Source organism: Globicephala melas, chromosome 10 (assembly GCF_963455315.2).
Source record: "Globicephala melas chromosome 10, mGloMel1.2, whole genome shotgun sequence".
In the NCBI taxonomy this organism is placed as follows: Eukaryota; Metazoa; Chordata; class Mammalia; order Artiodactyla; family Delphinidae; genus Globicephala; species Globicephala melas.
This window is the reverse complement of record NC_083323.1, coordinates 87,276,581-87,290,250: the sequence shown is the minus strand read 5'-3', so window position 1 is coordinate 87,290,250 and position 13,670 is coordinate 87,276,581. Positions and strand designations below refer to the sequence as shown.

Below are 13,670 nucleotides of genomic sequence, written 5' to 3'. Positions count from 1 at the left end.
TTTTAGAGGTTTCTTTCAAAACTTTTTTTTGGGGGGCCACACCACACTGTTTATGGGATCCTTCCCCGACCAGGGATCGAACCTGTGCCTGTGCCCCCTGCAGTGGAAGTGCGGGGTCCTAACCACTAGACCTCCAGGGAATTCCAATCAGAATTGTTTTTTACATACTCTTAAGAAAAATTTAGTAATCTTAATTTTTTAAATTACATTCAGGGAATGAGCACCTCAGAGGACAGGCCTAATCTAGGTTTTCTTTGCTCAGACTCCACATGTGGTCTTTGGGGCACAATTTGTGGAATCTGTTCTCAGATAGCTGCCCTATGTTACCTCTCCTGACACCTCTAAAAATTTCCTTAGGAGAGTGACAGACATGTGCTGTGGTCACCCAAGCGAGTGGACTTCCAAGCCAGCCTGAGTTTGTAGGGATTTTCCGCTGCAGTAGACTTGGAGTTTGCCAATCCTCTGGTTACAATGAGCAATGTGAATTGAGAATGAGAAGCAAATCCTGTACTTCACACTTTCATCAGAGATCCATTTAATTCAGACTGGCTTTTAACCAGTCTAATCTTGGTCTTCTTGGGAAGATTCTCAAAGGACTTAACTCCCTTTCCCCAAGTACTGTGTAGAAATTTGGGCTGCAAAAGAAATTTTCCTTTTTATCTTTATAAATTCTATTTATTTGCTATGAGATAACTTAAAACTATAAGAAAAGACTGAAAGGTACAACAAATGATAAGATTTATGATTATTCTTGAAAGATATTAAAGTATGGTACAAAGTATATGCCAGAAATTCTGACAGATTTATATATATAAGAAATATAATGGTCCTGTAATACTGCTGTTCATAGAGTTAGGCATTTTTTAGTTTAAAAGGGTGTTTTCTTTGGAAATTATAATGTGAAATAAGGCAACAGAAAAAAAACCTTTAAAAATGCATGTCGAGATCAAACAGAAAGATATTAGTGGATTTATATTATTCTGTAACTATCTTTTTTTTCAAATAACTATCTTTTTTTTTTTTTTGCAGTATGTGGGCCTCTCACTGTAGTGGCCTCTCCCTTTGCGGAGCACAGGCTCCAGACGCGCAGGCTCAGCGGCCATGGCTCACGGGCCCAGCTGCTCCGCGGCATGTGGGATCTTCCTGGACCGGGGCACGAACCCGTGTCCCCTGCATTGGCAGGCGGACTCTCAACCACTGCGCCACCAGGGAAGCCCTAAAATAACTATCTTAAATACTACAAGAAAGACTTCTACATAACCAAATACTGGGGGGAAAGTATAGACGACTAGTTACCTAATATTGTACCGGAAAGTCCTTTATAAGCTATACAGATACCAGAAGAAAATACTTGCAGTATAACAGACAAGTTTCATAATATTTGAGGAATTAATATAAATCAGTTATTTTTAGGGTTTTTTTAAATGGAAACTATGTAACAGTAATTCACAAAAATATGAAAATTGCTCAACACTGATAATCATTTTTAAAGTGCTAACTAAAACCCCAGTGAGATACTCTTCTCCAGTTATACTGGCAAAAAGATCTAAAAATTAATATCTGGCATTTTAAAAGAATAGATTTGTACAATACTGTAACTTGGAAAAGGAAGTTTCAGTGAGACAACACTTTTGCACAAACACAGAAAAACCAGGAAGAATACATGTTTGTTGTTACTAAAAACAAAAGGAGGGCTTCCCTGGTGGTGCAGTGGTTGAGAGTCCTCCTGCCGATGCAGGGGACACGAGTTCGTGCCCCGGTCCGGGAAGATCCCACATGCCATGGAGCGGCTGGGCCCGTGAGCCATGGCCGCTGAGCCTGCGCGTCCGGAGCCTGTGCTCCGCAACGGGAGAGGCCACAACAGTGAGAGGCCCACATACCGCAAAAAAATAAATAAATAAATAAAAGGAAAGAGTGCTAAAGTAGCCAACTTCCCAATGAGTATCTAGAATTTACCTTTATTTAAAAAAATTTTTTTCACAAAAGCAAATGCTTTGTTTCACAAATGAGAAGCATCATTTCTGCACTCTAAGGCTTTTCATTTTCCTTTCAGTTTCTACGTGAGCTCTTCAAGATATTCTATACAATAGAAAACAGTTCTAGATCTGTAGCTACTGCCCTGCAGACACATTTTAGATTGCAGTGGAGAGAAGAGGACCTTGGCCGTTATCCTGACATACTGCTTAGTCACGGAAATACTTACCTCTGCCCTGGGTTCTTTCCAAAACACCAGCAACTCCACCAATGTCTCAGTCAGTTCCCAGCAGTTCAGTCCAGAGGACACAAAGAAACCTATGCATTCTATTCTATAGATCTTAGAATATGTTTAATCTCTAAAATTTCTATTATATAAAATAAGCTAAAATTTCCTTATGATAGTTATTGATATACTTATTTTCGATCTCATACCAATATTGTTTTATATCTTTAGTAAGAAAGTGAGAAGTAAGAACTGGTTGTTTAATGTGACTAATATTTTTTTTTTTTTTTTTTTTTTGCGGTACACGGGCCTCTCACTGTTGTGGCCTCTCCCGTTGCAGAGCACAGGCTCTGGACGCGCAGGCTCAGCGGCCATGGCTCATGGGCCCAGGCGCTCCGCGGCATGTGGGATCTTCCCGGACCGGGGCACGAACCCGTGTCCCCTGCATCGGCAGGCGAACTCTCAACCACTGCGCCACCAGGGAAGCCCCTAATGTGACTAATATTTTTAAACCCTTCAGTAAACCATAAAAATGAGCCATGTAGGGCTTCCCTGGTAGCGCAGTGGTTGAGAGTCTGCCTGCCGATGCAGGAGACACGGGTTCGTGCCCCGGTCTGGGAAGATCCCACATGCCGCAGAGCGGCTAGGCCTGTGAGCCATGGCCACTGAGCCTGCGCGTCCGGAGCCTGTGCTCCGCAACGGGAGAGGCCACAACAGTGAGAGGCCTGCGTACCACAAAAAGGAAAAAAAAAGAGCCATGTAAATGTATATATGTATATAAAATATAACCTTCTGATTTATAGAAAATAGATTCTTCCATAGTTTTTCATGAACTAAGGATGTTTTCTCTACCAGTCTTTCCACAGTAAAAAATGTGTGACTTGAAACATTACATTTTTAGTATAATAAAAGAAATTGCTGATTTTTAGAAGCTATGCCCCCTGTTTTCTCCTAGTTTGAGTTTTATACAATTTCCTATCTCAGGGCCATGGGGTAGGGTCACTCCAGAGCTGCCGTACTTTTTTGTATTTTGTTTTTAAAAACAAGCAAATCCCCTCCTTAAGTTCCTCTTCTCTCCCCTCCCTCCTACCTCTTCTCTCTCTCTCTTTCCATCGCTGATCCTGCATCAGTGCATGCATGAAGTAATCTGCCGTTCTGGTGTTATCTAAATGACATCCAAAACCTCCACTTGAGATTTTGCAAACAAAGTAAATGCATTGCAGGACATTTTTTATTCTAACATACTTTTCAGAAGTTATCCTGTCTTCAGATATTCATCTGTTTGTTTACTTTCAATTTAAAGGAAAGACCAAGAAGTGCAGTGGAACAGCTCTGTTTGGCTGAAAGCACTCGACCTAGGATGACTGTGGAAGAGCAAATGGAAAGAATCAGGAGGCATCAACAAGCATGCTTAAGGGAAAAGAAAAAAGGATTAAACATTATTGGTGCTTTAGACCAGTCACCCTTACCAAGTCCTTCAAATTTAAGGGAAAATCCATTCCGGGTTACCCAGGTATATCAATTGCTTTTACTCATTCTTGTGGGTAAATCTAATATCACTTGAATCTTAGAATCATAGAGTTACATGGTTGATGGGCTTTTAAATGTCAGCAACATGGATAGTTATATTATTCAACTCTTATAATATGCCAGGACAGCTTAGTAAAATGGAAATAGCCCTGGGTTCAGAAAACCAGAGCTAAATTACTTGTTGGATACCCTCCTATACGTTGTGGACTTAATCTCCTCTACTGTAAATCAAAGAAAGATACAACCTGTCCTATCTACTTCATGGAGATAGTAAGAAGATAAAAGTGTTTTCAACAAATGTAAAATGCCATGCAGGTTAGCAGGATGGTCCCCAGTTCCCCTCCCAATGAAATGTGTATTACTCTGTATACTAATTTAGCCTGACCTAAATTGTAGCGAGAGGGTTTCTAAAGAAAAGTTCTACTATTCATTACATTTTAACTTTAGTCTTATAAAGAGACACCATTCCGTTTCTTATTACTTATTTGTTTGTTTGTTACCCTGATTCATAAATCAGAGCAGACTAAGGAACCTTTCCAGTGGCTTCAGTCTGGTCTATCCCTGTTAGTAGACATGGACCAGCTGAAAGTGATTCCCTGCCATCATAGAAATCCTCTTTCTGCTAATGGTGGTTCAACCAATTAACAGTTGAATAACTGCACATTCTACACATTACAAAATAGATGAGTAATATATATGATTCCTCTGTTGTTTTTCATAAGGAAACCCTTGCAAGTGAAGAACCAACTTTAAAAAACAAAAAATTAATAGGTACTATCTAAAAACTATGCATGTCCATATAGTATGAATCTAAAAATGCTGTCTATCTGTTGAACAGACTCGAAGGAGGGATGATAACCTTAAGGAACCGGATGCCGTCATTAGAGAAAATGACGTGAAGCCAAACCATGAAACTCCTGCCGCAGAAACTGTTCGACTAAAAGAAGCTGAACCTCAAAATACAGATTTCAGCGAAGAGGTAGAGAGATTATTTTAGGACAGATGTTACAAAGGGGTGGATTTTTGAAGATAAGATCAAGTGAGAAGGTTGAAAATAGTTACGTGTCATTCTGTCACAGGGGCTATATAGATCTTAGTGAAATGATAGGCTTCGTATAATTTGATTGATGTATTCAGCCACAACAAAAACTGGGTTAATTGAAAACTTAAAACATGATCAATCAAGGCTGGAATAAATTATCATTAACCCAATTAAAGAATCTTATATCCCAAAGCGGCTAACTAGTGGCAATGTACCTTTTATCCTAGTAGCAAAGGACATTAATTTTTTTTTTAGTGTTTTTTTTTTAAGTTTTGCATTGTATTTTATTTATTTTCTATAGGACATTAATATTTTTAATGCACTTGAATATAAATTTATATTTCAGTAAATATTTGATAGGGTATGGGTTTTTTAATAAACTTTAGGAATCATTTTAGATAATTCACTAATATATTAAATGTGGTAAAAATGATTTGAAAAAGAGAATTTTTCTTCTTCTATAGTTTAAAAAAACTGAAAATGCTTTTTCCGAAACACTTTTCACACCTGAGCCAAATGGAGTAAATTCTGAGGAAGTGGTGGATAAAGAAGAAAACAAAGAAAAGATGCCCAAGGATGTTCCATACAGGTAATAATTAGGAAAAACAAACAAAGGAATCATTCACAAAATTGTATACCTGCTTAAAAATGGTAAACTTCAGAGTCAGAGGTCTTGGATTCCAGTCCCAGAATATCTCTTACGAGCTGTAGGATCTTGAACAAGTTACACAACTGTCATGGTTCCTCACTTGTAAAAATGAGGATAATAATCGTATCCATCTCACAAGTGTATTATAGGGATTAAATAAGAAAATATGTGTATAGCACTTAGCACTGTGCTAAACATCTAGCAAGTGATCAATAAATACCTTTTTTAAAAAAATGCCAGAGGCACGCAAGCTACAGCAAAGTAAGCACCTCAGCGTTGCCTGTATAATGACAGACATTGATCAGATATCTAAGATGTCTGTTAAGCGTTCCAAATATTATAGTGATTTGCCATTTATTTTTTAACTGTATTTCTTAACTAGCATTTTTAAATGCATATCCTCAGTCTCACCATCCATAAAAAAATTCCTAGTGCTGGAAAAGAGGAATGCTGTGATCTCATGTTATTAGGAATGCCTTTATCTCTTCAATGAATAGCAAGAGGGAACTTGAAAAATATTTGGCGATAGCTGATAAGAAAAAAAATCTGTGCTGAACTTTTGTTAATAGACATAGATTAAAACACATCCAGTATATTACAAATCTATGAGTTCATAATGATACAACAACAACAAAAAATAATTTGTTGGCCCCTTCAGAGGATGCTAGGGAATCCACTTATTGTTCCAAAACCTGGTACATAAAGAGAAAGAAGTAAACATTTATCTTACCTTTCCCAAACAAGCTGCAACCAGAGAGTTTATGAGGAAACTCTTCTTTATTAGAAAAATTTCACTCAATAAAGAATGAGAGGGCTTCCCTGGTGGCGCAGTGGTTGAGAGTCCGCCTGCCGATGCAGGGGACATGGGTTCGTGCCCCGGTCTGGGAAGATCCCACATGCCGCGGAGCAGCTGGGCCCGTGAGCCATGGCCTCTGAACCTGCGCGTCCGGAGCCTGTGCTCCGCAACGGGAGAGGCCACAACAGTGAGAGAGGCCCGCGAACCGCAAAAAAAAAAAAAAAAAAAAAAAAAAAAAGAATCAGAGGGCTTCCCTGGTGGCGCAGTGCTTAAGAATCTGCCTGCCAATGCAGGGGACACAGGTTCAAGCCCTGGTCCGGGAAGATCCCACATGCCGCGGAGCAACTAAGCCTGTGCGCCACAACTACTGAGCCTGTGCTCTAGAGCCCGCAAGCCACTACTACTGAGCCCGCGTGCCACAGCTAGTGAAGCCGGCGTGCCTAGAGCCCGTGCTCCACAAGAGAAGCCTGCGCACCGCAACAAAGAGTAGCCCCCGCTCGCCGCAACTAGAGAATGCCTGTGCACAGCAACGAAGACCTAATGTAGCTGAAGATAAATAAATAAATATTTTTTAAAAATTTATTAAAAAACATAAAAGAATGAGAGACTTTGGGACTTCCCTGGTGGTCCAGTGGGTAAGAATCCACCTTCCAATGCAGGGGACATGGGTTCGATCCCTGGTGGAGGAACTAAGATCCCACATGCCGTGGGGCAACTAAGCCCACGTGCTGCAACTACGGAGCCCACGTGCTCTGGCGCCCACACACCACAACTAGAAAGCCCACGCACCACAACTGCTGAGCCTGTGCGCTCTGGAGCCCCCATGTGCCACAACTAGAGAGCCCACACACTGCAATTAAGACCCAACGCAGCCAAAATTTAATTAATTAAAAAAAAAAGAATGAGAGACTTAGAATATCACTGCTTTGCTAAAACCCTATTAAAATAATGGATGAACAATATTCCTCAGTGCTGCTAAAGCTGTTAGCTAAAAAAAAATTTGTTTTTTTTTTTTTAAAGATTTTTTTTATGTGAACCATTTTTAAAGTCTTTATTGAATTTACTACAATATTCTGTTTTATGTTTTGGTTTTTTGGCCACGAGGCATGTGGGCTCTTACCTCCCCGACCAGGGATCAAACCCACACCCATTGCATTGAAAGGTGAAGTCTTAACCACTGGACTGCTAGGGAAGTCCCCTGATCATTTTTAACATCAGGAAAAGAGACAGACTATTAATGCAGTAGTGCAAGACACCCACCTAAAAGAGTATTACTTACCTCCTTTCCCCCAAAACCTAAGTCTGATCAAGCCTAAAAATCGTATCAGTTTATAAAAAATATGAGGGGTACAGTCATCAAAATCCAGAAATGTAGTAAATTATTGGACAGATAAACCAGGTTCTTTCCTAAATAAATGACAAAGAATAAAACAGGTGTGTGTGGTGGTATATTTTAGAGGAGACTTTAAGGGACTTCTCAGGCAAATACAGTGTATGGACTTTGTTGTGTGGATCCTCATTCAAACAGATAACTCTTAAGATGATATTATGAGGCAATCAGGATCATTTGAGCATTGACTGGATATTTGATGGTATTTACAGACTGAATGATATGTCTGGAATCTGCTTTAAAATAATTTGGGGAGGACTTCCCTGGTGGCGCAGTGGTTAAGAATCCACCTGCCAGTGCAGGGGACACGGGTTCAAGCCCTGGTCCGGGAAGATCCCACATGCCGTGGAGCAACTAAGCCCGTGTGCCACAACTGTTGAGCCTGTGCTCTAGAGCCCGTGAGCACAGCTACTGAACCCGTATGCCACAACTACTGAAGCCCGCGCACCTAGAATCCATGTTCTGCAACAAGAGAAGCCACCGCCATGAGAAGCTCACGCACCACACCGAAGAGTAGCCCCCGCTCGCAGCAACTAGAGAAAATCCGTGTGCAGCAACGAAGAACCAATGCAACCAAGAATTAATTAATTAATTAAAAAAATAATAATCATCATTTGGGGAGTAGGGGGCTGAGGGTTTAGAATGAAACAAGATTGGCAAAATGTGGACAAAAATGCCAACAAAATGTTAGCAATTGTTAAGTACAGATGGTGACATCTTTTATGTATAGTTAAGATTTTTCATAACACTAAGTTTGGAAGAAAAAAAATTAATTGCATTCTAAAATAACGAACTTTAAAACTTCCATCTATTTTCATTAGCCCTCAAGATGAGTCACAGATCCCAAATCATAAACCAGAAGGCCACCCTGAAGAAAATACAAAGGACAATATTCATGAGCAGGAAGAAACTGTTATTTCTTATGAACTAACTCCTGAGGCTTCTAGAGGAAGTCAGACAATGGCAGGTAGATATTACATGTTTCCTAATTTTCTTACTGGTGCTTCCTCTGAACCTCTGAATTTATTTGCCATGTGGAGACTCTAGCAAGGGAGCCACGCAGGGACGTCAACTGCAGACCAAGCAGCCTTTGCCTTCCCACACTTGCACCGTCAGGAGGGCTGCAGTTGCACCAGAGCACAGGGCCAGCCCTGCGTGAGCAGCTAGATCTGCCCTCTCTCCTGTCTTGGGCGTCAGTTCCTTCTCTTTGTTTTGTTTTATTTGTTTTTTTAATCTGAACCTTTACACATACCTTAAACTTTTTTCTAAGAAGAAGATCTTTTAGTACTTTTCTCTGACGCTGGATTCTCAGAGTATTCATAAGCCTACCCCTTTGGGAACTGTGGAAGATTGAATATCTACACTAGTAGAATAGATTTACTTACTTAGCTCCTACTATAATCCACATCTGGGTTTTTCTTTGATAGTGGAAGATCATGATCCGTAGCATGTTAAGAAAAAATAAAATTTTCTGTGCTATTCTTTTATACTTTCTGGATTCTTCACACATCTTTTTTCTTTTTTTTTTTTTCTTTATGACTTTTGCCAAGGGATGGGGGTAGGGGAATCATCCCACTAGTGTAATGTATCAATTTTGCATCTCATAGTCCATAAACAAAAAGCTATCCCTAGTAATTCTTTCTCCTCCCCCCACCCAACCCCGCCTCCAGTCATTTTGCAGAAGGGTAAGTCCAATGAAATTCAATTATGCAGGACTGTTCTTACGAGCATTTTCTGTATCTTATATACATATAACATGGAAATTTATATCATCAGCCATGTTCCTTTGTAACCAGTATGAAGCACTTTTTCCTTTGCCTCTTATCACTCACAAGGCAATGTGTACAGGAATTCTCACTTTCTTTAAAAATTGTCATTGATCACATTCGGTTATTATGATGCCAAGTCTGTGTTAAAGGTTGTGTGGGTGTATTAAAACCCCAACATTTATACCATCTGCAGTATTTAGCTTCATGCAACTATTTTAAAAATGAGACCCAACAGGGGTGAGTCACTGATATACACCTGAAAATTAACCTTGAAGCCCCCCCCCAAAAATTTGTTTTAATTTTTTCCCAGTTTCATTGAGATATAATTGGCATATAACATCATATAAGTTTAAGATGTACATGGAAAAGGAATTTTTAACCAGTCTTCAAGAGACATTTCATACTGAATAATCAGTTGCCAGAATAACAAAAAACAGAGCCGAAATGCAACTAAGAATTCCTTCCCGACACACGTTCTGTGTTGGGAATCGCAGCGTCAGGATTTCCTTCTCCGAAGGTGTCTCCAGGATTTTGATCTCGTCACGTTTTCTCGGTGTGTTTTAGTGCAAAGCCTGTCCCCGTCTCCCGAGTCCTCGGCATCACCCGTTCCGTCCACTCAGCCGCAGCTCACAGAAGGCTCACACTTCATGTGTGTGTAGTCTCAGAACAAGTACGTCGTTTCCTTTCATTTTCGTGCTTTACTGTTAGAGCTTTCAGCCTGACTTTTGTTGATTTGGTGAATAAAACTGTGATGAATTCCGGCCTGCGTGTTAGGGATAGTTAGCAGAGCAAGTGTTTGAACCACGGGCAGTAACTCAAAATTTCCAACATCAGCCCTTCAGTGATTTGCTACGTAACAACATTTTCTCTGTCTCTTCTTTCATCATCCATAAAAACAGCTAAACTCGGAGGGGAGGTTTTGCAGTGTTTTGCAGCTGTGCTCCCACCTAACAGTTTCTTTCCACAGTTGGGTCTGAGAATTCTGTTCAAGTCGTTACATTTTGATACAGAAATGTTTTTTACATTCAGCGTGGACCTATCTACCACACTGGGAGTTTGCTAATTATTTTTAAGGATAAAGAAAAGTTTATGGTACAGCCAACTAGATATGGGATGTAAAATCTTTAAGAGCCATCAGAAATTATTTCTAAATAATATTTTTTTTTAAGTCAGGGAGGTAGCTTTTGGTTTTTTTTAGGTAGGGAGGTAGCTTTTAAAAAAGCCACAGGTGGGGGCAGGGAGACGGGGCCTTTCTCAACCAGTGTTCCTTAGACCACACTTTTAGAACCACGAATAATTTCCTAAGGTGTCTTACTTTTAAACTTTATCAACAATGGCTACATTTTACCTCAATTTTGTACTTACATACTTTTTTTATTTTTCAGAAAAGCTGTGAGGTTTGGAGTGAACATTTTATGCCTTTTTCTGCACTTTTTTTCTCAGTATCTACCAGATCTCATGTTTGGGGCCTTCGGATTATCACCAATTTCTGTTAAACAGTTATAAGCTGAGCAAACACCTACAGACATTATGAGCACGGCTACAAACATGTTCTTTGATTTTTAGGTACTCAAATGAGTACAAATATCAACTTAGACTAAGTTTTTCATCCAGTAGTGCTCATTTTCTAGCCTCTACGTCCATTCACACCTTTTTGTAGCAGCTGTAATCTGTGTCCCTTTATTTCAGCCAGAGGATTTATGTTTAACTGTCTTGTCATTTCTGTAACTTTTATTTGAGATCACGTCTGTCTGGAGCCTAAAAGAGGCTTTGTTTGTTGTCACTTGGTTTCTCTTTAGGACTTGTTGTATTTGTTGTAGTCTTAACCTGTGTCTTGCCTCTGTCACTCATATATTTAAACTTTTAGCTTAATACATTCAGAAGTGGCAGTTGCCACTAGTGACAGAATAACACCAAACAGGGATAATAAACATTATGCTCATTTTATTCCTCCTGTGCAAAGAATTGATTGATGGCCTCCGTCTGTCTTAGTGGTGAAATGTACTTTGAGAGCCACTCCCATTATCTCTTGGTTCAATAAACAGGTTACAATTCATTGTACTTGGACCATTCTGATAACAAGAATGTTCACAGTTAAAACTGGAGTACATTTCCAGGTTCCTTAAGTTGTTACTATTCGCTTTTGTTTTGTTTTACTTTCATTCCAAGAGCCAGGAGTATTACGTACTAGACTTAGGTACAGTGATTGCCGGATATTTTCTAGCTTTGTGGTGTGCAGTCACCACAACCAACCAGTGGCATTCAGACTTGCATTATTTTATACTCCATCTTCTCATTGTGCATGTGTCATCTTTCTGAACTAGTGGTTTTGGCAAGACTTAGGAAAGTTTTACAAATGACACCGCTATGTAGGCAGCTTAATATAGTATTACGTATTTTAGTAAAGTTGTGCAAACCTCTGCTCATTTTGTCAATCTTTTGGATTCAGCCACAAGTTTGGGTCCTTTTTTTCATCTGAATTGCTGTGCACGTATTGCATTATGTTTCTTTGCTTTGTGAATTAAGCTTATGGAAATGAAGAGAAGATGTCCTTCAATTGTATTATGTTTTGGGATTTTCATGGCCATGCTTGTCAGTTCTATTGCTAGAGAATGTGGCCCTTAGTTACTTCAGGAAATGGTCATTAATTAACTTTGCAGGTGTCAAAGTAATTTTACTTCTTTGTATTTTTCAGCTATACTGACTTCCCTTGAAACCATTCAAAGCTGAGGACATGGACCTTTGGCAATGTGAGAAGATATTGTACAGTATATTTTAAATCTATGAAATTCATAGTTCTGATGCTTTTGGCCACAGAGCATCATTTTATCACTTCTGGAAAATGTTTATTCCAAAACAGCTTTAATGGCCCATATGTACACTCAAGGTCATGTAATGTAATCTCAAGGTTATTATTCTGACACCAGCTTGCTGCTATGATTTCAGAGCACATAAGTAAAGGTGCTTTTTAGTGTGTGGTCTACAGCCAGAGCTTACTTAGTTGCTGATTTCCAGATTTTGATGTTTCTAAAGTCTTAGGTGGATTTATATTTCTTTTCACTTTTCAGTACATAAATTTAGTTATTATTTCCAGTGAAGCTTGTTTTCCTTTTTTTTTTTTTCCTTCTTCCTCCCATTTTGGCTACTGCAATGCTTTGTTTCACCCTTGATTTGTAAAAATTTTATATATATATTTAAAATGTGCCATTTTATTACTGCTAAGTGAAGTATGTCCGTTTCCTGCTATAATTATTTCTCAGTCAGATTGCATTGTCAGCAGTTATGCCACACTCTTGTCAGCTTAGATACAAATGTTATCGCTTACTTTTTTCTTAAAAAGCAATTTAAAATGTAGGTATTTTGAAGTACTGGACTTATACTTCATTGGACTAGATGTGTACAGCAATAAGCAGGTTTTCAAATCCAGTACTTAGTTTGTGTACAAATGTAATTATGTTCATTGTGTATATATTATACAATGAGCACATGTAATGTAAGTATTAAAGGCTACTTACTGTTGTTTAAATGCAAATGTTCATATCTCATTTCTTTTTTATCATGTTAAATAAATGTTGATGTTCTTAAATCACTTGTGTTAGAATTTTTGCTCTTCCCATCTAAAATGGAAAGTCTGAGACTTTAAGAGACTTCTAGATGAAAAAGTAGTTAGTTAATCTTACTGGAAAGAGCATCATAAAAGAACTGTGTCTGTCATCCAGCTCAGCTCTCCCATGTCAAGGTCGAGAAACTTGAGGCCCAGAGAGAGAAACTGACTTGGCCACAATCACATTACATTTAATGACAAAATTTGCACCAGCGTAAAGCTTTTCTGACTTTTCAACACCACTGGGCAAATGTAGTTTTGTCAAGTCTTCTATACCTATTTCTGTTGGTTTCCGTGTCGTAGAAGGCATCTGCAGCCTCGCTCTGCTTAGTGGACTGAACTTGGGGTTGGGGGCGGGGGCAGAGTTATTCTTCTGACATGGGTAACTAGAAACCGTTTCATCCTCATAAGCAGAGATCATTGTCTCTTACACCACATTCTCTGCAGATGTTCACGCTCTTCAGAATCAATTACATTTCCTTTCCACTATAACCTTTTGTTCAGGCTATATATTGTTCCCAGAGTACAAGGAAATGCAAGGCTTTGGGATTCCTATATAAAATTGCTGAAACTAAATTGGTGCTGGTCAGTCTTCTTTTTTTTTTTTCATGCTATGTTAAAGAGGATTTAGATATAATTTAAAATGCAGATGTATAAGAGTTCATCTGCTCCAAACAGAAACACACAAAA

At 39.1% G+C, this 13,670-nt stretch overlaps 1 protein-coding gene across 12 annotated transcripts in view; it reads left to right on the top strand.

The window, feature by feature from the left end:
- Positions 1–12,962, top strand: part of PLEKHA5 (pleckstrin homology domain containing A5) — a 243,189-nt gene extending 230,227 nt beyond the window's left edge. For 9 of the 12 annotated variants that reach the window (XM_060306027.2, XM_060306022.2, XM_030841341.3 and 6 more), the window contains 6 exons: positions 3,504–3,713; positions 4,569–4,709; positions 5,237–5,361; positions 8,429–8,574; positions 9,941–10,046; positions 12,072–12,962. In XM_060306027.2, the coding sequence (XP_060162010.1) occupies positions 3,504–3,713; positions 4,569–4,709; positions 5,237–5,361; positions 8,429–8,574; positions 9,941–10,035 (717 nt within the window). In that variant the 3' untranslated portion in view covers positions 10,036–10,046; positions 12,072–12,962. The remainder of the gene's footprint in view (positions 1–3,503; positions 3,714–4,568; positions 4,710–5,236; positions 5,362–8,428; positions 8,575–9,940; positions 10,047–12,071) is intronic. The other 3 variants (XM_060306023.2, XM_060306028.2, XM_060306033.2) reach the window with 1 other exon arrangement.
- The last annotated feature ends 708 nt before the right edge of the window (positions 12,963–13,670 follow it).